Raw genomic sequence first — 23524 nt, forward strand, 5'->3', positions numbered from 1 at the left:
AGAAGAGAATGGGCCTGATTGCTCACAATCTGAAGTTTGAAAATGCATTTTTCCGATCTCATCCATTTGCATATCTAATTGCTATGTAATCAAAACTAAGTGAACTGTAGCTACTTGAAACTATAAAATGAAAGGCAATCATCTTTACAGGGGGAAAAACCCACTTACATGCACACTAGCCTCAATATTAGCATTATATTCTGCTTGTTTTTAATTACAGGTGTCTGACTGAGCAGTAAATTTATGCTTGTGTATTAAAGAAGTGAATGTGACCCTGAAACATCAGCTTTGCTTTGTTGTACCAGAGCACAGGGATTGAAAGAAGTTAGCTGAGTTGTGTATTTTGGTGATAAGGAATTGTGCCAGGATGGCTGTTAATAATTACCTTCTTTGTTTGATATGGAAAATAGTGGTTCCATACTTTTCTTCTTACCAGTGACAGTGCTCAATTAAAACTTGCCTTAAACAGTGATAATATTCTCGTTTATCTGCTCAGGAACATGTGAGGTGAAGAAAACACAGGTGTCTCCCCCCTCTTGTTGTGTTGTGTCCCCCCGTCCTCCTCCTTCCCCTTGCAAGCAAGCATCCTTGTTTTCAGTCAGTCCTGTGAGAGTAAAAAATTGTTAACCATAGGGTATGTGTTTTATGCTTTAGTAGCTGTTAAATATTTTTTAAAATTATTTTTATTGTTATTCCTGTTTCAGAAAATTACTCTTATATAAAAAGAGAGGAGTGGGAGAGAAAAAATTCTTTAGAGTAGTTTTTGGAAGCTCTATAGGGACTGATTATCACCTAGATAATCTACAGGCCCACTCAAAAGGTTCACTTAGCTTTTCTGATACCACATGGAGTTTGTGAATTATTGAAAATGCTAACAAGTTTTTGAGTCATTTTAGAGCCAAAGAGCTATGTGATACCTCATTATTTTTTTTTCTATGTATAAAATTGTGTATATACCATCATTTATTTTTGATTTCTGAATACCTAACCCATAGTGATTGACTCAAAAGTAGAATGAGTGAATAAAATGTTCAGACACTTTCAGAGTTTAATACTGTCACTTTAAAGAATGCCCAATTTTAATGCATTCATTGACATATAAATTACTTTAAATTAAGTGAGAAAATATGGAAAGTATTTTATAAACCTTACAATCAACAAAGTAAATAGAACACTGAATTTGGAGTCTGGAACATATAAGTTCAAATCCTGCCTTAGGTACTCCTATAACTCTAAATAAATCACTTAACCACTCTCTTGGCCTCAGTTTCCCCATCTGTAAAAGACAGAGAAAATAACAGCACCAGCTTCAGAGTAGTTTTGAAGACCAAATGAGTTAATCTGTAAAATGCTAAATAAATGATAAGCATTATGATTTATGAAAATTTCAGAATTTTGACAACCATCTTCCACTCGATAAAAATAATTCAGCATTTTTAAGGTATTCCATTTATAATTTGGATATATTGACAGCTATTGTCTAATTCAGGTAAATATTTTTTGATATAAAGTAAAATCTCAGCAAAATTAGCATTTTTGCCTCTCTTCTAGTCCTGCCATGCATGCTGTGGTGTTTAACATGTTCACAGTTTTAAAAATCAATTTTTAGCCATAGAATTAAGAGTCATCTAGCTTAAACATTTACTTTGAAAAATCCAGAAATCCCAGAATGAGAAACATGGGTAGATGTGGCGGGCATGTGTGTGTATAATGTCATAAACCTGGATGCATATGAATGAAAGCAAAATTAGTTAATTTTAGAGGGAGAAGGAAAATCAGAAAGCTCAAACTCAGTTATCTACATGAAGAAAGTTAGAAATAGTGACTTTTTTATGGTCCTATAACTAATAAGTGTAAAACCTAGGATGGAGTTCCATGACTTTTCACTCCAACTCAAATGTTCCTTTCATCAATTACCTTCCTGTCAGTAGGTGAGGAAGTAAGTGATTGTTTCTGATTTAGCTAAACTTTTAATAGGCAAGATCCCTTATTTATAAGTACTTAACATTTTATTTTTTCAAATGAACATCTTTTTCCCTTCAGTATGAACATTAGGGATCAAGATAGTAAATGTTTAAGTGGTCAGTACATTTTGTAAAACGTAATCAAGCTATATTTCTTCTTCAGTCTCTCATAAATTAATGGCCCTATTAGTATGAACTACACAGATAAACGTGAGTACGGAAATTCAGACTAGTTTTGGCAGTCAGTAGGGAGAAAATGACTCATTAAAAATTAATAAAACTTAAAAAGTCTTTCCAATTTCACAATTTTACCTGTGGCAGGGGAAGGGGGACTTTTATAGCTCTTCCTCCACCCCCTTCCCCAATCTGCCAGGTTTGTCACTTTAATCAGGGATTAAAATCTATTTATATCTGTCGGACTCTTAAATTCTCTAAGAGCAGGTGGTAGAGGGGTGGATTTACAAACAGGTCAGATACCCATCCCACAAGAACAAGTGGTGTCCAGAGAGAGAATCTGAAAGCTTTTCCACTTTCTTTTGTGGGAAGTGCTAAAAATGGAAATTTTTATTCTAGCAGTGGTTAGAATTTTTTTGCAGGACTGATAGTGAATTGGGTAGGAAGTGTCTTACAGAAATCCAAGTCAATTATCATATTACCTAAATCATTCATGTTTTAAGAGTTGTTTTACACCCTACCACCATTAATTCTCCTTATAACTTCAGTTGGCTTTTATTGATTTCTAATTTAAAAAGAAAAATAGATTCTTTTGAATAATTCATTATTATGGGCCATCAGATCTTTCCTTATATCTCAGCCTACAAATATTGTTGTATAATCTTTCTGGTAAAAACTTTTTTGAGAGGGAGTGGTTATGTACGCCTTAGAAGTATTTTTATATGCAACAGTAGGAGCTAGTCATAATTGATTTTGATACTATGCTTGAATTATTTTGATAGTCAAAATATACCCAGGGATAATTTTTTTTAAAAGAAAAGAGGATTTTACTGACTTAATTATTTGGTGTTTTAAATGGTAAATGTGATTTATTCCCCTTCATTTTTTACATTTTATGGCATATTTATTTTAGTGTCATTAATATCAAAGTTACTTTAATAGTTACTTTTTAATTTACTTTAATACATAAGTGTCATAACTTTACAGTTATTTTCCCTAAATTCCTTTTGTTCATTCATACTGCTTCCTTTTTTTCTCTTGTGTGGTCATAATGTAAATCAATAGTGACCAGAGAATCATAGAATGAGAGATGGAAGGAAATGTAAAGGCCATCTATGTAGCCAATTTGCTATAGGGGAAGAAACCTGGGCAAAGAGAAGTCAACTAACCTGCCTGGGATCACACTATTCAAAATAATTCCAAAGTACAGTCCCATATTCGCTGTATTACTGTTCCTTTTCCCTCAATTCTGGTAATGAGAATTAACATCATCTTCAGATATTAATAATGAAGATCATTCATATTTTGAACTTGTCATGAAGAATTGAGTATTAGTGAGGGTATGTGCCTGTATGAAAATATAAGATCTTATCTATGTTGTAAATTGCTGTCTTTTTTACTTTTTTCCATATCCCTTTTCTTCTTTTTGCTGAAATTTTATGATCCTTTATTGATACTCTTTTTCAAATCTGTTACTTCCAACCAATCTACTTACTTCCTCCCTTCAAGTAAAAGCCCTTTCTTAAAACAGTATATGTGTATAAAAGCCTCATCTCATTCCACATAAATGTGTGTGCGTGCAAATCAAGATAAGAGTAGTGTATAACAATAAATATGTGATTCCCTTTCTAATTCTATCAATTCTTTAACTGTAAGTGGATAATATGTATCATTATTCTTTATAAATCTTCATAATCCAGTGATTTTAGTCAAGATCCGGAGGTCTTTTCATAGTTTTATTTTTTTTTCTTCCTCACATTATTTTGATTATTATATAAGTTCTTATTCTGGTCATTTCACTCTTCATCACATCACACAAAATTTATATCCTATTCCTCTTCTATTACATTTTATATTATCTATTGAAAGTCTTGTCAGATTTCTTCATATTCTACATACTTAGGAGTCTCATGGCATTATAGTGAGTGCATTATTGCATGTTCCACAAGCACATCCCTGTTTCTGTACGTTGATTGTTTTTCATTATTCTTTTTTTTTTTTAAAAAATTGCATATAGTGCTACAGAAGGATGACCTCCAACAGTCAACTTTAGTAGTTCTTCACTAAATCATCCTAATACAAGTATCAGAATGTAATTTACTTTTGTTGTAATATATCATATCAGCCTAAAATGTTTTTTGACTTACAGCAATTTTTTTGTAAGTTACAGTTTTCCTTTCTTTTATATTTTCTTATTGCTTGTTTAAGAGAAACTACTTAAAATATCTTATGATAAAATCAATTATATATATATATAATATCCTTATAAAATTAATTTATAATAAACTGAACTAGAGTTTCATGAACTAGGTTTCTTTTCTCCCCTCTCCCCAATTATTAAGAAAAATAGATTCCAGGAGAATATAATGTCAAGGATTAATTTAAATTTTTTTTTTTTTTTTTAGGATATAGCCTTGTACTACCTGCACTACCTACCTCCAGCAATTTTTCAGTGATCACCTGATCTAGGGCAAAATTTCTATCCATTAAAATGAGATTAAAAAAACATATATAACCAGGTATATGGTAACATTTTAAGTAATGAGAGGAATAAAGATGGTAATGATTAATTTAGGTTTAAGTAGAAAATTCTGTTAAGCAAAACAATCCAGTCCCAGAATAGTTACAGTAATCAAGGTTACATTTCACTATGGCTTAGTGACTAAAATGTTCATGCCACAAGGGTGGATGAATGTAAGCCAACAAATTAGTCTTATAACTTTACCAAGGTGAAAGCAGTATAATTTATTACAGTATGTAGTTTCTTGTAAGTGATCAATAGGTGGTCTAAATTAAAATAAGGAGAACATTTTGTATAATATGTTACAATCTTATTTATCCAACATAGTATTTAGGAATTTTCTGTATGATAGATTTTATAGTTTGAATAGTTTCTTTCATGTAATAGACCAATTTTCACATGGTTTATCAGTAGCTTCATCTTTTAAATACCATAGCAAGCAATGAGTTGGCTTGCTTATAAATTACAGAAACTCAAATTCCAGAATCAGAAGATCACTGTGGCCATCCATTTCCACTTGAAATACTTGAAAAAAAATTCCTTCTACAGCATTCAGAAAACATAGTCGACCAACTTTTGCCTGAAGACCTCCAACTAATAGGAAACTATTAATTTCTGAAACTATGCATTTTCAGTGTTGGACCTTGGGAAAGTTTTATCAAAAAGGTTTTAAACGTTATCCAGAACTACTTTAAGGTACTCTAGAAGAGCCAACATGTTTTAGCAAAAAGAGCTTTGAATTTAGAGACAGAAGACCTGGGATTCAAATCCTGATTCTTGTTCATTTTTAATATGATCTTAGGCAAATCACTTCCTCACTTTTTCCTCATTTATAAAGTGAAATTGTACTAGATAATATGTAAGATCCCTCCTAGCTCTGTTAATTAGTAGTTCTTCTAATGGAGTTAAAAATAACCCAGTGTTTGTCATTTATAGGTTCTTTTAACCTATTATTGTGACACGGTTATATCCAAATGTTATGTAATATTGTAAATAAAATATTCAAATGATATGACTTACGATTATTTGTCTAATTTGTCACTTGTGAAAATACAGCAGAAGATATTTTCTTTCCAATTCATTGCACATTTGGAGATAAGTTAAAATGGAACAAGAGCTTATCGTTTAATAGAATGATGTAACAGACGTAAGTAATTAAAATGTAAGGTGATATTTAAGTTCATAACAGATGTGCATACAAAATTGTGTATGGGGTTCAAGGGGAAAGTTATGGGTAATTAAACTTTTTTTTTTCAGATTTATAAATCAAGGCTCAGAAGTTGTGACTTGTTTCAAGGTCACACAGGATCATAGATATCAAGTTGGAAGGGACCTTAGAGGCCCTGGGGCTTGAAGAGATTTTGACTTGCTCAAGTCACACAAGTAGGAATTAGGAACCAAATTCAAGCCCAGGTCCTTTGATTCCAAATCCATTGATAAGTATAATACTACTAAGCTAGGACTCAAATTAATTTCTTCTGATTTCATGTTAGGTTTTTTTCTCCACTTCACTCTATAGCATCTCTTGATAGCTGTATGATTATAGATTCTTAAATATAGAGATGTGACAGTGTGTAGAGCTAGGGGCTATGCTTCTGACTTGAGTGGAGTAGGGTACCTCTCCATATGCACAGACACGAAGAGGTTCACCTGTCTTGCTCTTTTATTCTTAGAATTTGACTAGGGCATTGAGAGATTAAAGTGCCTCTTTCAGGGTCACATGACCCAGGATCACCTGCCTTTGAAGTGAGTTCTCTCTTCATTACAGTTTGCTGTTATAGTGACAGAGAATAGAATTGAAATTTATTTTTAAAAATTTAGGGAGGGAATCAAACTGTGCTTTATCTTTCATCATCAATGTTAACAGCCTAAAACATACAGCTTTGTTATGCATATAACACATAAGGTTTCTACAGCCTTGTGAATGTGTTGTGAATGTAGCATCATGGAGAGAGTGCTGGACTTGAAATCAGAAATACTTACGATCAAGTTCTTCATCTTACAGTTTAGTAGTCAATAAATGTTTATTAAGTGGTCACTCTGTGCTGAACACTGGGTTTACAAAAGAGGCAGAAAAACCCCAGTCCTTTTCCTCAAGGAGCTAACACAGTCTAATGACATTTCAGGATACTTAGCTACATTGTCCTGGGTGAGTCATTTAACCTCTATAGTCTTCATCTGCAAAAAAAGAGGGGATTCAGTTAGATGTCCTCTTAAGTCCCTTAATGCTTTATCAAGTTTACCAGATCTATCCCTTGATAAAAATCTGATTTGTTGATAAGTACCATTTTTCATCATGTATATCTTACAGGATATTATAATATCATTCAATCACTTTATTAAGTACTTAATTATGCCAGGGATTGTGCTAAGTCCCAAGGATCTAAAAAAAGAAAAAATAATTTCAGTGCCCTCAAAGAGCTTACAGCCTACTATATAGACATTATAAAATGGTGGATAAACTCAGAGGGATGGTACTAGGATTGTCAGAAAGTTTAAAGTGATATCAGGAAAGGTCTGTGCAGAGTTTGGGATTGGAGCTGAGTTCTAAGGGAAGCCAGAAGGTAGAAGTGAAGTGAGGAGAGGAGAAGACCACTGATGGAGGACAGCCAGGGAATCAGAAGATGGATCAAGGAACTTGGACAATGTATATGGATCGTAAAGTGTAAAAAGACGAGAAAGGTAGGAATGTTGAACCAGAACATTTTATATTTGGTCTTGAGGTAATGAGGAGCCATTAAATATTTTTGGGCTTCAGATCTGTGCTTTAGAAAAATAACTTGGGTAGCTCAGTGGAAGATGGCTTGGAGTAGGAAGATATTTGAAACAGAGCAGACCAAAGAGCATTGTAAAAGTCCTGGTTGTGAGAGGTGATAAAACATGCCTTAGAATTGTTATGTATAAAGGGCATAAGACTATGAGCTTGGTACAGTATTAGGAAATTAACCCCCATAGTAGTTTTTTAGGTTTTTTTGTTTTGTTTTATCTTAAAGTTCCAAAACCTTTTTCCTGTAAGTCAATTCAAAAGATCTGTTTTTATTTGGCACAGACAGAAATATAGTTAAATTATAGTTTCAAAATGAGCCATGAATGAATGAATTACGATATTTTCTTTCCCATTTTATAATGATCAGATATTTTCCAAAGTGTGAGAATTACTTACTGAACCAGGAGTCATTATCTTCTTTCTTTATCTCTAAACCTTTTCTTGACCAGTTAGTATGGTCCTGCCATTCATTATAAACATTACTGCATCCTTGAAGCTTGGGACTGAGATTGTGTTGTCCCTAATGATGTTAGCTTTTTAGAATTAAGTTTCACTTGTTCCTGATGCAATTATAGATCCTCTATAAACAGATAACTCTCTTTATCTCCCTCCTTCAGCACCTCCCCTGCCTTCTCCTAGAGGGGGAATTTCTTCGTTTGGGGGTTTCCTGCACCAAAGAAATCCTTCCCCTGTATCTCATCCATTTCCTTTTCCCTTGTGTGCAGAAGCTTAGTAGGTTTATCAATACATAGTGTAGACTTTTTTAGAGCTGAATTGGACTTTAAGAGATCATTTAAATCATTTGATTTTACAGATGAGAAAACTTGGATTCAGAAAGGCTTAAATAACTTTCCCACAATCTAACTGGCAGAATTGGGGCTCGAACCCAACTATTTTGACCTGGTCCTACAGTACTCTTTCCATTACATCAAAAACCACGATAGAATAAACAAAGGCCATAATCCCTTCCTCTCTGCCAGGGTTTCTTAGAAAGCACCCCTGACACATGAAAAATCTTAAAGTATTAAACAATAGAATGGAAAAGAAAATATCTTGAACAATAATACAAAACAAATAAGTTATCCTAGGTGAATAAGTTATGCAATTGCAAAGATAGTTTAGTGCTACTTTATAAATGAGAATTTGGATGCTCTGTAAAAATGAGAGGTCATCTTTATGCCATTATGTTTTAGTATTTAGGAAAAAATGTCATGTTCCTCTGTCAGAATTTAGAATTGATGAAGCAAGAAGTATACATACATATGTGACAAAAGGGCATTATGAAATTTATTGGATAGAAATGTCATGTTCATTTCTGTGTTTTGGAAAATTATTCAAAATGAAAAATTTTAGTTAAAACTATAAATAATTACAACATTTTTATATCTAATTCTAGTGGTAGTTTTCCCTTCAAAGGAAAATTCAGTCAGAAGTAGCATAATGTAAGAATCGTCCTATGAAAATTTCAAACAAAATTTCTGAGTTCCTTAAATGTTAAAAGATTTTGGCTAATTTCTGTCATAAGTTAGTTATTTTATATAAATAGTAATGCTGTGGGGGAAGTGGGACAATTTCTATTGTAATTATGAACATTCACTATCTTGAAATTGTTTCTAAGAAGACCATCTAATCTGAAAAGATTCATATATTTGATAATTTTTTGTCTTATGTACATTATGGAAAATAAAAACAAAGTCAGTACTTTGTCATAGAATTCCTTTGTTATTCAACAGTCAGCAATGAAAATGTTGGGGTTTTGTTTGTTTTCTTCATACCATCTGGATGCTTAAGTAAAGGTTTCATTAGGAAAGGAATCTTCAATCCTGTTATGCTTTAACACACTGGAAAACAGTTTCTGCATACATTTAATGCATTAGAGTTCGGGTGGGATTTATTTATTTTTTTTTAGAGTAGAAACTTCCTCCATAAATGCAAATTGACCATTCATTTCTAAACTATATAACTATTACAACCTAATAATTTGCTGTTACTAAGTTGCCTGGGCCCTTCAGAGGTTAATTGACTAGCCCAGAGTTTGTTTAAGTCATCAGTAGGACTAAAATGTGTCTATGCCATTCCTGACTTATATGAATCTTCTCTGTCTCCCTGTCATAATATCTCTTTTTGCAAAATAATTTTCAGTTATAAAAATTCTCTGCATCAAGAAATTACAGCGATCTGGGAGCTTTTTTGTGTGTATGTTTTTTGAAGGGAAGAGGTAAAAAAAGTATGAGAAGTTTTCTATTACTGTATAGTTTTCCTTGGACAGCTTGCTAACTCAGCCTAGCCTTTATAAAGGAAAACTTGAGGATTTTAGAAAATTTCACTGTCAAGCATGATGCCTTATACATCGGCATTTAACAAATGTTTGCGAATTGATTGAGATTATATCAATTACACTTGCATCAAGCATGTACTTAAAATTAATTTTAAAATGAGAACTAAACTTTTTGCAAATGTTCTATCAAGTGCTATCAGTATTGCTTGATGTATTACATATTAATACTACATATTGCTATATTAATGTTAATTCATATTAATATATTACTATTATTTGATAAACATGTATTGGTACATAAAAGAAGATAATTATGAGATAAAATTTGTAAAGCACTTAGCAAACTGCCCAGCAGATACACATAATCTATCTCTCTCTGTCCTCTCTCATTTATAAGAATTGTTTAAGGTATAAGTGGCAGAAACCAGAAGAAACCTGAACAAAAAATGAAAAATACCCTATGTATATATTTTTTTAAATTTTGTTTTTAACGTAATCAGTAACAACAATAATAATAGCTAGCATTTTGTATAATATGTACTGTGTGCAGGCACTATGCCAAACCCTTTACAAATACTTTGATCTTCACAACAAACCTGGGAGACAGATGCTATTCTCCCCATTTACAGATGAGGAAATTGAGACAGTTAAGTGATTTGCCTAGGTTCACACTGTTGATAAATGTCTGAGTCTGGATTTCAGTCCTCCTGACTCCAGACCCAGGGCTCTATCCACTGTGCTCCTAATTGTTCTCTTTGCTTCTAGTTTTTGCAATTCATTTGTCCATAGAACTGTCATAATCAACAATAATAATCAAAAAAAGAGTACTAAGGACCCAATCTGACGATCTTTCTCTCTTCTTGGGAATCTTTAGTGAACTTTGCTTTTGCTTCTTAGGATTAAATAAAGACTACTCAGTTTGGTGTTGATGGCCCTTCTCTTTGGCCCCAATCTGTCTTTCTGGACTTTGCACATGGCTTCATTTTGTTTGGTATTAAAACTGTCCTACTTATTTTCCCTTAATTTGCCAGAGGCAGACTCACATTGATGACTTTTAACTGCTAGTCATCTCAACCTCTGAGAATCTGTAAGGTTACTTGAGAGTTTTTTCATTTGCTACCTTTTTGAGTAAGTTTTATATAATTACCTCAGTTATTAATATTTTTGCTCTCCAATAAAATGTAATCTCCCTATGAGGAAAACTTTTTTTGTTTGTCTTTGTTACTTCAGGGAAGCCCTTATTGCTGGTTGCATTTAATTTGATTTTTGTTTTTTTATTTTATTTTATTTTTGATTTTAATTTTATTTTAATTTGATTAGACTATAGGCAGAACTATATTACAGCAAGTTTTATCATCAGTATGTAGATTACAAAGGATATCTCCTTTCTGGTGCCTGTACCATATTTGTTATGAGGTCAATGCGCGCGCGTGCGTGCGTGCGTGCGTGCGTGTGTGTGTGTGTGTATTTATCTTAACAATAGATAGGAAATTATTATTCTTTTATTTTCCTTTTTTGTAAATTTTTAAAATTTTAATCTTAAATACAAAATGAGAAAGGGAAAAAAATGGCATGTAGACCATAAGAGAGAATTCAACATAAAACAATAGCTTTCTATGTCAGGAAAACTTAATATAATAAATACTGTATATTGTTTTCAAAGTCACCCAGTTTTTCTTTGCTTTTTTGTTGGTTCTTTTGGTTTTTTTGCTATGTACTTTTTACTTCACTTTTTTTTACCCTCCTTCTCCCCTACCCAACCTAAAGAAGGCTACAATTAAGCATGGATATATGTACATATACATAGATATCTTTAAACATCTACAATTTATATGTACTTATGTAGTCTCATACACATATGTGTAAGACCATACTGTGCTTATTTCCTCCTATTATCTGTTTCTCTGAAGATGGATAGCATTTCATTCATAAGTCCAATCTTTCCATGTTTTTCTAAATCAATCAACTCATCATTTTCTATAACACAGCAATATTTCAATCCAGTCACATCCTATCTGAGAGATTGTTTATGAAAGTTTTTTCCCCTCAGTTTTTTGCATTCCTTCTATTCTTGGCTACATGGTTTTTATTTATACAAGAAAATTTTAATTTAAAACAATTGAAACTCTTTGTACCCTCAAAACGGGTTTGATGGTGCTGAATTTACATCCTTTACAACATTTTTCCCCCCGATTTTCTTTGAAGTGCCCGACCTTTTGTTCTTTCAAATGAATTGTTACTTTTTCTAACTCGGTGAAATTATTTTTTTAGTAATTTAGTTGAGATGACATTGAATAGATGGATTAGTTAGGTAAAATTGTCATTAAAAATTATATTGGCTTAACCTACCTGTGAATAGTAAATATTTCTTCAGTTATTTAGAACTGAATTTATTTGCATAAAAAGTATTTTATATTCATATAGTTCCTAGGTCTATTTTGACAGGTATTTAGTCAATGTTTTATCGTGTCTAGGTATTTTAAATGGTCTAAAACAATATTGCTGACAGTGCAGTTTTTCTGTTTTTCACTTTTTATGAACTCCACTTTAACTTTAATTTTATCTGAGATCATGAAACTGTCCCTGCATTTTTTACATACCAAATTTGACTCCTGTTCTTTATTTTATCTTTGTGTGCATCACACTCATTTTTATAATATTTCCTAAAAGCAGCATAATGTTGAATTCAAAATTTTAATCTGTTACCCATTTCCATTTTATGGGTAAGTTCATCCCAATCAAATTCTAAGGTATAATTACTTACCTCTTCTGTATTTTCCTCCTTCCTGTTTTTCTTCACTATTCTTCTCATACTATTTACACTATCCCTCCTCACAGCTCTGCTTAACCTACCCAGCCCTTGTCTTCTCCCCCATCCTATCACCTTGCCTTCTTATTTCTTTCTTAATTTAGAAGACTTTTAATACCCTTTTCTCTCCTTCTCTCTCCTCTCTCTCTCTCCCTCTCCCTCTCCCTCTCTCTCCCCCCCCCATACATACCTAGCTAGCTATACAATTTCCCACTTTAGCCCTGAAAGTGATTATTTTCAGTGTCATAGGATCACAAATGTAGAGCTAAGAGACCATAGAAATCCATCTAAGCCAGTTTCCTAATTTTACAGATAAGGATACTGAGGTCCATTGACGCTCGCACAATAATAAAAGCTAACTGTCCATTTGACTATGTTTTCTGTAATACCTATTCCATAGTCATCAGATTTGCTTCCATCTTAAATCTTTTGTTTTTTCTTTCCATTTTCTGACTCTCACTGAGACCTGGCTCTTCCTAATAACACACCTTGCTCTGCCTGCCCTTTGCAGTGCCAGCACAAATGATAACCTTCACTCATTCCCCCCAGCTCACTGACCACTGGCAGGGAGTTTGATTAGTCCTTGTTTACTGAAGCCGTTTCCAGGTTCTCCCTCTATTAACCACCATCACTCAGTAATCTCATCTCTTTTAAGTATCATTCACTCCATATGTCATTGCTATTGTCCACTTACCTCTAGGACTTTCTGCTTTCTTCTCTGGGGAGTTCAATACCTTGCTCAATCTTTTCCTCCTCAACTCCTGCCCCTAAACTAGTAGACTTCTGCACACATATTGGCACTACTTTATGCAGCTACCCTCACAATTCCTCAGCTTTTCATCTGCCATCATTATCATCCCTCCTCCCTTGATCCCTAGGAAAAGCTCATAATGCACCTCTGCTGCCACCTTCCTAGTTTTACACTTTAAATTCCTCCCATACCCCCATGTAATACTAAACCTGGTGACACTGGCCTTTCTGCTGTTCCAGAAACAAGATACTCTATCTCCTGAATTCAGGCATTTTCACTTACTGTCCTTCATGCATGGGATGCTCTTCCATCTCATCTCTACCTAGCTTTCTTCAAGTTCCAGATAAAATTTCATCTTCTATAGGAAACCTTTTCTGATCTCCTTTAATGCTAATACATTAATACATTCCCTATTATCTTCTATTTATCCTGTATGTAGCTTGTTTGTACATAGATATTTGCATGTGGTCTCTTCATTAAATTGTGAGGTCCTTGAGAGTAGTAACTTTAGTTTTTCTTTCTCTCCTTCACATTTAGCAGAGGACTTGGAATATAGTAAAGTAGGTCCTTAATGAATGTTTATTAATTTACAGAGTGAATTATTTATTGTCACCCAAGTCAAAAAGCTAGTAATTGATTAAATTAGTTAATAAATTGATTAATAGTAAATTGGTAATTTGATTCCAGTTCCTCTCATTTAAAGTCATGGATTGCTTCAATCAATTCCCCAACAAACATTTATCAAATGAGTATTATGTGCCAGGTTATCCTAAAAGTTTGAGATACAAAGAAGGGCAAAACTAGTCCCTATCCTCAACCATCTCATAATATAATGGAAGAGACAAGCACAAAAATAACTAGGTCCATACTAGATATATTCATAGTAGATGGACGGTAATCTCAGAAGGAAAGGCATCAACAGTTGACATTGGGGGAAGTCTAGGAAAGATCTCCTGCAGAATGTGAGTTAAATATTGAAAGAAACCCAGGAAAATAAATGGTGAGGTTAGGGAGGGGAGAATATTCCTGGTATGGGGCATAGCCAGTGCAAATACGTAAAAATCCAGTTGATTTCAGTTAAAGTTAAGGAATTTGGTGGTAATAAACTGACCTAAGTGTATAGGATATTTTATTTGCAGTTATGAGTCATCATTTAATTGTCCTGTTATTTAGCCAAATAGAAACCAGTAGGGATTAACACATATTCTGAAATTGTGAACATAGATGTTCATAGTTCAGGCAAGCCTATTCAGTTTGAAACTGCATTTCTATCTTTGTCCAGCCATGAATAAATCATAATACTTTTCCACTTCAATATATCAACAACTGTATCTTATGGCATGTTTTAAGGGTATTATCAATATTTCCATCTGAGCATAATGTTTTAATTATGCCAGTTATCTATATATATTATGTATGTATGTATGTTTGTATGTTACACTTGATAGCCTTATAAAATGTTGAAAATTCTTCCTGAATTTTAGCTTCCTCTTGAGAATGCTTAAAATAATTTCTGATGAAGAAACTATAAGCTTTTCTTCATATCTCCTCTTAATTTTGAATGATTACTATTATTTTTGACAGTTATAGTTGAATTCTTAGGTCATGACAGTATTGTATAAAGATTAAAATAAAATGGAGAAGCAATCATTTATTTAAAGCAAGCATTAGTCTTTGCAACATTTTGGGAAATGTGGAGAGAATACTTATAGAAAGTAGCGCAAGTAGAGTTTTAACCACACAGGATATTTTTTAGCTACTTTGTTAGTAATAGTTTAGTGATTTTTTTTAACAATTCATAGAGCAATTTCAGCAACATGTTAAAAATTGGATTTGCAATTATATTAGCCTTCTAAATTTTTTTCCACTTCAAGTTAGGAATCACTGAAAAAGAGAAGCTATTCTAATACTTATTTTATCATACTCTAATCAGTGACTAAACTGTTTTTCATGCATAGAAGTTATCGTCAGTATGTCGAATTTTTTTTGTTGTTATAAAATCTTCTGAACATGAGTGCCCTTTTAGGGAGGAATTTTTGAAGTGTTACTTACATCAACTTTTTCACCTACATTTATTTATAAATCAAGTATGAATTAAGCAGCTACAAGTTGTGCTTAGCACATAAAGACCTCACAAATGAAAGCAGAAATATTTATATCATTTATTGAATTTAATAAAAACATTTAATAAAAGACTATTAAAGAATGACTAAAATTAGAAGCTAAATAAGTCCATCCTCAGGAATTTGGGGTTCAAAGAACAAATTAAAGAATAGATCATTTCATCAAAGAAAATAGTAACAGTAAAACTACATGCCAAAATCTTTGAAATATTGCCAAAATAATCCTTAGAAGAAAATGCATACTGCAACAAAGTTAAAGAGTTAGACATACAATTAAAAAACAAGAAAGAAAACTAACAAATTTATGAACCCTAAACACCAAATTCTCTAAGTTCAAAACAGTTTATCAAAATTGAAAAAAAAAAAAAAAAAGACAGATTGGAGCTGGGTTTTTTCTTAACCAAAACTAAAACAATAGGTAAACCATTAGCTAATATGTTAAAAACAAGGAAAAATGGTAGGTTATAGTAACATAATGGTTTGTTCTAATACAAATTAAAATGTGATCATTTCTGAAGAGAAACAAAGCACAATAGAAATAAGAAGAGGTTCGTGTATTTAGGATGACTGAGTATGGCTATGAAACATCTCCATCTTTTTTCTTTTTGACATTACCTATGATTTATTTGATGCAGAGAGGTCCAGGGGAAGAACTTTCTCAGCTAAAGCAGGTCTATCCCCTCCCTGTGAGAGTTGCATGGGGCACTGAGAGATTAAATGATTATGCTCAGCATCACAGAATTGTTTGTGTAGGAGGCCGTATTGGGTCTGTTACTCTTGGTTTTAGCTCTCTACCGCTATGCCAAACTTAATCTTTTTTTAATCTGTTAACTGTGAGTTCATAGTATCCAAATATTGATTACTTCAGTGAATGAATAGAAAAGGCATTTATTAAACACTTAATATGTACCGATTACAGTTGTGCTAAGTGCTGGAGATAGAAATAGAAAAGCAAGACTGACTCTGAAGGAGCTACAATTCTAAAATGTAAGGAAACTCACACAGGATGTTCTAGTCTTAAATCAGATGGAAAGGTCTAGCGTGCCTTAGAGTGGGGTGGAAATGCATCTTCCTCCATGTCATTTCCTTTGATAAAACCATATCCATTTCTGATGAGGAGGCATTGACAGTATCAGGAACTTGAGTGAGAAATTTCTCTTCTGGGTCTTAGTCTTTACTGCTGAGGAGAGAAGGAGGAATAGTACTTGCAGAGGCAAATACCAGCTTCCATTTCTGTAAAAGTATTTCCCTGGGTAATGACAATGAGCTGGAGCTCTAGGGAAGTATACAGTTTCTGGAACTTATAGGCTTACCTGTGTATCATTGGCATTTTGTCAGTGATTGGTATTGGTGAGTTTTGAGGATTTGTCTGCTTCTCCACAGGGGATGCCTTGTGAAATGATGACTACAGAACACTATTGACCACCCTTTTCTCCTTGATAATTTTTTTTTCTAAGTTTTTGAGGCAGTATTCTTTCATGGTTTTCCTACATATCTAACCCCTACTTCTCAGTAGCTTTTCATCTAAGTCATGCCTAACAACTGGCCTGGACCCTCTTCTCTTCTCCTTCTGTACTATTTCATTTGGTGATCTCATCTCCCATGTATTCAATCATCATCTCTATGCTGATGATTCTCAGGTCTCTTTATCCATAATTCTAATCTCTCTGCTGACCTCAAGTCTCTCATCTCCAAGAGCTCATTAGGCATTTTGAACTGGGTGTTCTGTAAAACTAAACATGTCTCCCTTTTCCCTAAAACAACCTTACTTCTTCCCCTACCACCCATCCCCACACCCATTTTCTTGTTGTGTCAAGGGACCCACTCCCAGTCTTGCAGGCTCACATCTTAGGTGCCATCCTTGATTCTTCACTCTCACATATCCAATCTCTTGCCAAGGCCTGCTAATTTCTCCTTTGCAACATTTCTCAAATGTGATCTCTTCCTTCCTGATACTGCCACCATCGTTTTGAACCCTCATTTTCTCATGCTTAGGCTATTGATATAGTGACTGTCACTAGTCTCTTTCCACTCCATTCCAATGTTTATTTAACCACCAAAGTGATTGATCAGATCCAACTGTGCCATCCTTCACTACTCAAAAAACCCCAGCAACTCTATAATCTCCAAGTTTAAGTATAAAACCTTCTGTTTGTCATTCAAAGTTCGTTAAAACCTAGGCACACTCTCTTCCTTCCCCAACTTTTTATGTCATACCCTTGATACTCATGGTCCATACAGTGACACTGACCTTGTTTTTTCACAAAGAAGGTACTCAGTCTCTCAGTTTCCAGGCATTGTTATTGGATATCCTTCATGCCTAGAATGTTTTCTCTCTCTCCTTCATCTCTGCCTCCTGACTTCCTTCAATCCTAGTTAAAATTACACAGTTAAAAAAAAGTGAGCCTACCTTTTTCCCCTTTAATTCTCTTGCCTTTTCTCCGAAGATTATTTCCTATTTATCCTACTTAGAGTTTGTGCACGATTGTTTGTATGTTGTCTTCATTATTATTGTGGGCTCCTATAGGGCAGGAACTGTCTTTTACCTTTCTTTGTATCCCTAGTACTCAATCCAGTGTTTGACATGAAACGGACAATTAAAAAATGCTTATTTACTAACAATTATCTAAGGAGGGTTGCTGTTCCTGAGGCTTTGGGGCACACAGGCCCTATTGTTTCCTTCTTTGTTTTGATAGGAAGTAGTGGTTGTTGTTAATCTGAGTATGCTCCTCTTCTCCTTCCCCCTTTCATTACACAACACACATCCCCCCAGCTCCCATCAGGATTCCTTGTTACCCTAGCCAGTTTGAACTGCTTATTCCTGCGGTAGTATCTGATGTTACTTGTAAAGATGACATGACCCTTCTCTGCAAGGGTTGCTTCCCCTGGATAATTGCTATCAGGGCCAGCCTGGAAGACTTAACTGTGGTTTGAACCCTTTAGGAGAGAATTTTGAATCAAAACATAATTTAAAGTAATTATTTCAATTCATTGTTCCTGATCAATGAAAGAAATGGTCCTCCAAAATTATTCTAAAGCTCATTAGTGAGAATTGGAGGTGGCTGGTATGCATAGTGCTAAATAATAATATTTCCAATATAAGTGGTAAAGGATTGACTAGACCTAACTATAGAAGGAAGATGTTGCATATATGTCCCCCTTAACTGAGCTGAATATTAGTCTAAGTAGTAGGTTTTTTTGGCGAGGGAAAAGGGATGTCTACAATTTTCCCAGGATGTGTAAAAATATACATAAAATAATTATTATATCCATTATGCCTCACAATATTTTATCTATTGAGTCACCACAGTTGAGATGTTTAGAGAAGAATATCAAATGAATCAAAGGATGAAAAATAACTTTTTAAGTTAAAGACGTTACATTTTACTGAGAGAAGAAAGAGCAAAGGGCATGACCTAATTGCTTTCTTAAATAGAGAGGTCTAAGTATACGGTTAACACTGGAGTAAGCTACCAAGATAGGTAAATGGATGCTCTATTTATTAATAGCTTTAAGATGAAATTATCTGTTTAACCTAGATTCTGTTTAATAGAATTTTTTTCTGTTTAATTCCTTGTGGCCTTTTCTTCAGGATAGGCCTATCTGTGTATTAGTTTGTATTAATTAGCTGTTAGTAGAATTTTTTAGAAAGTTAAATACTTAATGGACATTGCTCTGGTAAAATATCTAAGGTGGGTTGACATGATCATTGTATTAATTGTGATAGTTATAACCTGACACTAGTGTTTTCTGGTGCCTTTTTGAAAGAATTATTATATGTGATGAGTAGTATCAATGTGATACAATCCTGATTTATATATTCAGTCAACAAACATTCATTGTTTACTATGTGCCAGGCATTGCTGCAAACAGCAATATTTTGAAGGCTATTTTAAATGCCTGTGATTTTTAAATATTAATAAGTTGTCTGGTTGTCATGTTTTAAAAACTTGGCCTGGTAATTTGATCCTTCAATTGGGACAGTTGAACTGTGAGATGATATTGTGTGGGGGAAATGGTCACATTCCTTAAATCTTTTTGCTCAGCCCTTAAAACTCATTGTAACCTCATCAAAAAGCTGCTACTAGTCACCTTGTTCTGTTTCAGCTTTAAGTTATCTTAAAATAGAAATTCCTAGTCATTCTTTTGAAAGAATGGCAGTCTCTGTTCCACAGTATCAGAACATTCCCCAACACTGAAAGCATTAGACAGAAGCTAGCTTGTGTGAGATTTATGTTAGTGGTAGATGATTGAATTATTAGATCCTCAAGTTCTCATAGTTTTTAAGTTTCTACAATTTTAGTTTCTAAGAAGTGGGATTGGAGGATCAGAGGGCTGTAGTGTATTGCTTGAGGCTATATATGTTTGTCTTTATAACAAACATTAAATTTCAGATACTCTCTGGGAACAGTTGTCATGAGAGTATTCCTTGGATTAAATCACCACTGTAGCAGTTGTACCTAGGGTCAAAAAGATAGATAGCAAAATGGTGGTATATACCACTCCATACTGACATTTCACAGTATACGCATACCCTACCCAGTTGACTTTGTAGCTAATGAGGCTCAAATCCCTGTGCTGAGAATATGGAATAGTTGCTTTCTCATCTCATCAGTATGGCTCTTTATATATGTACTCAATATACTCATCTATTATATCCTTTAAAAGCTTTGGATAGAAGAAAAATGTAAGCAGATGATTTTTTTCCCCCTTCATCAAAACTAAGGGTATCAGTTGTCTTTCAGGGGGTTTTTTGGTAGGTAAAAGATTTTCTTTTTCTCTTTGTCAATATGCCAAGGACCCATGATTTTGTCACTCTGGAGCTCCAATCTTTGCCCATTACAATGGATTGTAATTTACAGTCTTTGAAAGTTTTTTCTGTCTCAAGTTAAATGACTTGACCAGGATCATACAACTAATAAATATTAAAGGTAGGATTTGGATCAAGGTCTCCCTAACTCCAGAGTCTATCATTCTGTCTAGAAAAACTCACTGGCCTTGTAACAGCATATTATTACTACACTTTGCAATATATAAAATTACCATTTTCACTTATCCTCCTGTGGTTATCTAGGCTAGTTTTTGAACAGCAGAGTAGACTTTTCCAGGATGGTAGACCTTGACATAATTTATTCTCACTGTTTTAACTCCTCAAGCCATGATTTCTATGTCGGTGGTACAACAAAACAGGATTTTGCAGAAGGTGGAATAATGTGTTTATGGTATTGATATCAGCTAAGTCACAGATCTGTGTAAGTATTATTATTTTTTTTTTTTAGGAGGAACAAAATAGAGGCAAACCAAATTGGGAGCACCTAAATGAAGATTTACACGTACTAATCACTGTGGAAGATGCTCAGAATAGAGCAGAGATCAAACTGAAGAGAGCTGTTGAAGAAGTAAAAAAATTATTGGTACCTGCAGTAAGTAATAGTTTTTAGATATTTCTTGTAGAATCTTTCTGTTTGATTCCTGAGCTATCAATTTCTAGTCCACTTAATGTTGGTAAAATGGAATTGCATTTTGATATTCCTCCAATTTTGTGCAATATTTATGGAGAAACGTTGATTTCTTTGTTAGGGAAGGTAAAGGAGATTTATGTTTCGTTAAGGGTATTTTATTTATCAGATCACATAAGCATTGGGTACACTTTATACCTAAAAAGGTTGGTTTAATTAACTATGACTGTCTTAAAATTGCCTAACCTTTCACTCTTTTCTTCTCTAAGGGATACCTGAATTTTATTCATTGGGGAGGGCAGAAATGGACAGAATAGATGACAGCTTTTTAGATAACTGTATTAAATGATTTCAGACTGCTTAGTAATAGATGAAGACTATAGCAACATTTTATTCAAACATATTAAATATTGTACTTTTAGAGGAGTAAATTACTGTAAATGGGTAACTGCAGAACTACAATTGCACATATTTGAATAAAAATTGTCTTCTCACTTTCACCTTGAGTATTGAAGTCAGTATAAATTGTGCGGACAATTTTTATCAGTTGTTATCTTGGAGTATCTTATGTAAGCCCTTTAAATATAACTTCTTACCATTTGTATAAGTGAATAAACATCTTTGCTTTAAAGAAGGTTAAGGAATAGTAATCTTGATACACATCTGAGTCTTTATTTACACTGTTCAATAGATAAATAGCTGTCAGTTCTTATATTTATTAAAGAATAAAGAATTTTTCTTCACCTGAATTTAATTAGCCTGATGACTAATTCGTTCATTGAATTTTTTTGAGTCTAGTGGTTATTTATTTATTTTGGGGATTTAGGGTTTGTTGTCCTCTACTCAGAATGGCAGAGCAGAGATGAGGTGTGCATATCAGGACCGTTATTGCATGATGATAACTTTTTTTCCAATGATGGTCTTTCTGAGGCATAAGTCTGAGAAGTCCAAGAATAGCATATTCAAGTAGGAAATATGTAGTGGGAGTTGGGGGACATGAAATCCCAAGCTGTCACTTAAGGAGGTGGTTTACACTGGCCTATCCTCATTTTCTTCCTGGTTTTGCTACGTTGTGACTTCTCTGACTTTTTCCCATGATTCCACATTGGGCCCTTGCCCTCTCTGTTCCCCTTCTCCCTGCTTTTCAGCTTGTTTTCTATGTTGTCTTCCCTGATAGAACATAAGTTCCCTGAGGGCAGGGTTTTTTTTTTTTTTTTTTTTTTGTATATTTGTATCGTCATCACTTAGCACAGTGTAAATATTTAATAGGTGTTTATTGACTATTTGGGCACCTGTTTGCATAGCAGTATGATAGGCATTTTGTAGATACAAAGCATTTTGGAGACTTAAGAATTATAGTTTTGACTCTTACTGTAGCTTATGCCAGAAAAATGTTAATGCCAACCAGTGTAGCTATTAAGTTGCTACAGTTTGTTGATTGAAAAAATGATTGCACATAGCTATTATAAATTCAGTAAATTACAAATGAATTTATATTTATTAAATGACAATTATATCTATATAAATCATATTTGAAAAATATTCTCCTGTCCTTTGTGTGAAAAATAGCTTGGGTGTGAGATATTTATTTAGACTACTAAATACAGTTTTGCTTATATAACTGTCAGTACGTAAATTTGCAGGTCCTTATGTTAATTCCAAAGCCCACAGATTAGCAACCACTTGGTTAGATCAGGTTGTTCATTTGTGTCCAACTCTTCGTGACCACATTTGGGATTTTCTTGGCCAGATACTCGAATGATTTGTTATTTTCTTCTCCAACTCATTTTTTATATTTGAGGAATTGAGGTATACAGTGTTAAGTGACTAAGGCTGGATTTGAATTCAGGAATCCTAACTCCAGGCCCAGTGCTCGTATCTGTTGTGGCACCTCGCTGCCCATAGAGCAGATTATTATAATCAAAAATCCCTTTGACTTGTAGTCTTAGAATAACATTATGATTCCTACTCTTTAGTATACTATAATCTTTTTAATGACGCAGGCCAGTAAAACAAACTTGAAACCTTTGACTCATCTCTCTTCTTTCTATCTTTCCTTTATCTGGGCAGTTTCCAAGTTTTTCTTTGAAATACCCTCAAAAAGAGCCATTCCTTTCTCTCCATTCCCAGTCTCACTAATCTGATAATAATCACTAGATATTTATAGCAGTTTTTCAATTTTCAGAAAGATTACAAATTTTAACTTATGCATGAAATACATTCTTTATGTAGGTAACATTGTTTGATGCTATAGGGAAATTCAGAATTTAGACAAAGATATTCTGTCTTCATTGAGTTTACGGTCTAGTTCGGAAATATGGTATGTACAGATAACACGTGTAATGTATGGCATCTGTTCAGGAATGGTAAAATCCTTGTGCTATGTGAAGTCAACAGCAACTTCCAGGTGAAGGTGTTTTAAACAAGATACAGGTTACATGATATAATAAATTGCTGCTCTTGGAGTCAGGAAGACTGACTGTCATGGTCACTAGCTGTTTGAGGTGCTGTTTAGGAGCATAAGTAAATTGACATGGAGAGTTTACCCAAAAGGCAGTGAATAGTTACATGTGGGTATATGAAGAGCCTGTAACATCTTACCAGCCAAGAATTATGCCACAGAATCAGAATAAAGAACATTCTGAGAGAGATGTGTAATCAGCATAATAGGTTGTCTA

The 23524-nt window shown here is 33.7% G+C and overlaps 1 protein-coding gene across 11 annotated transcripts in view; it reads left to right on the forward strand.

Moving 5' to 3' along the window:
* QKI (QKI, KH domain containing RNA binding) overlaps positions 1–23524 on the forward strand; it is a 211124-nt gene that overhangs the window by 105744 nt on the left and 81856 nt on the right. For 9 of the 11 annotated variants that reach the window (XM_072637713.1, XM_072637716.1, XM_072637720.1 and 6 more), the window contains exon 4: positions 20667–20810. The exons of the other annotated variants lie outside the window; for them this stretch is intronic. In XM_072637713.1, coding sequence (XP_072493814.1) covers positions 20667–20810 — 144 coding nt within the window. The remainder of the gene's footprint in view (positions 1–20666; positions 20811–23524) is intronic. 11 annotated transcript variants of the gene reach the window in all.

The sequence above is a fragment of the Notamacropus eugenii genome, chromosome 2 (assembly GCF_028372415.1).
Source record: "Notamacropus eugenii isolate mMacEug1 chromosome 2, mMacEug1.pri_v2, whole genome shotgun sequence".
NCBI classification, from domain to species: domain Eukaryota; kingdom Metazoa; phylum Chordata; class Mammalia; order Diprotodontia; family Macropodidae; genus Notamacropus; species Notamacropus eugenii.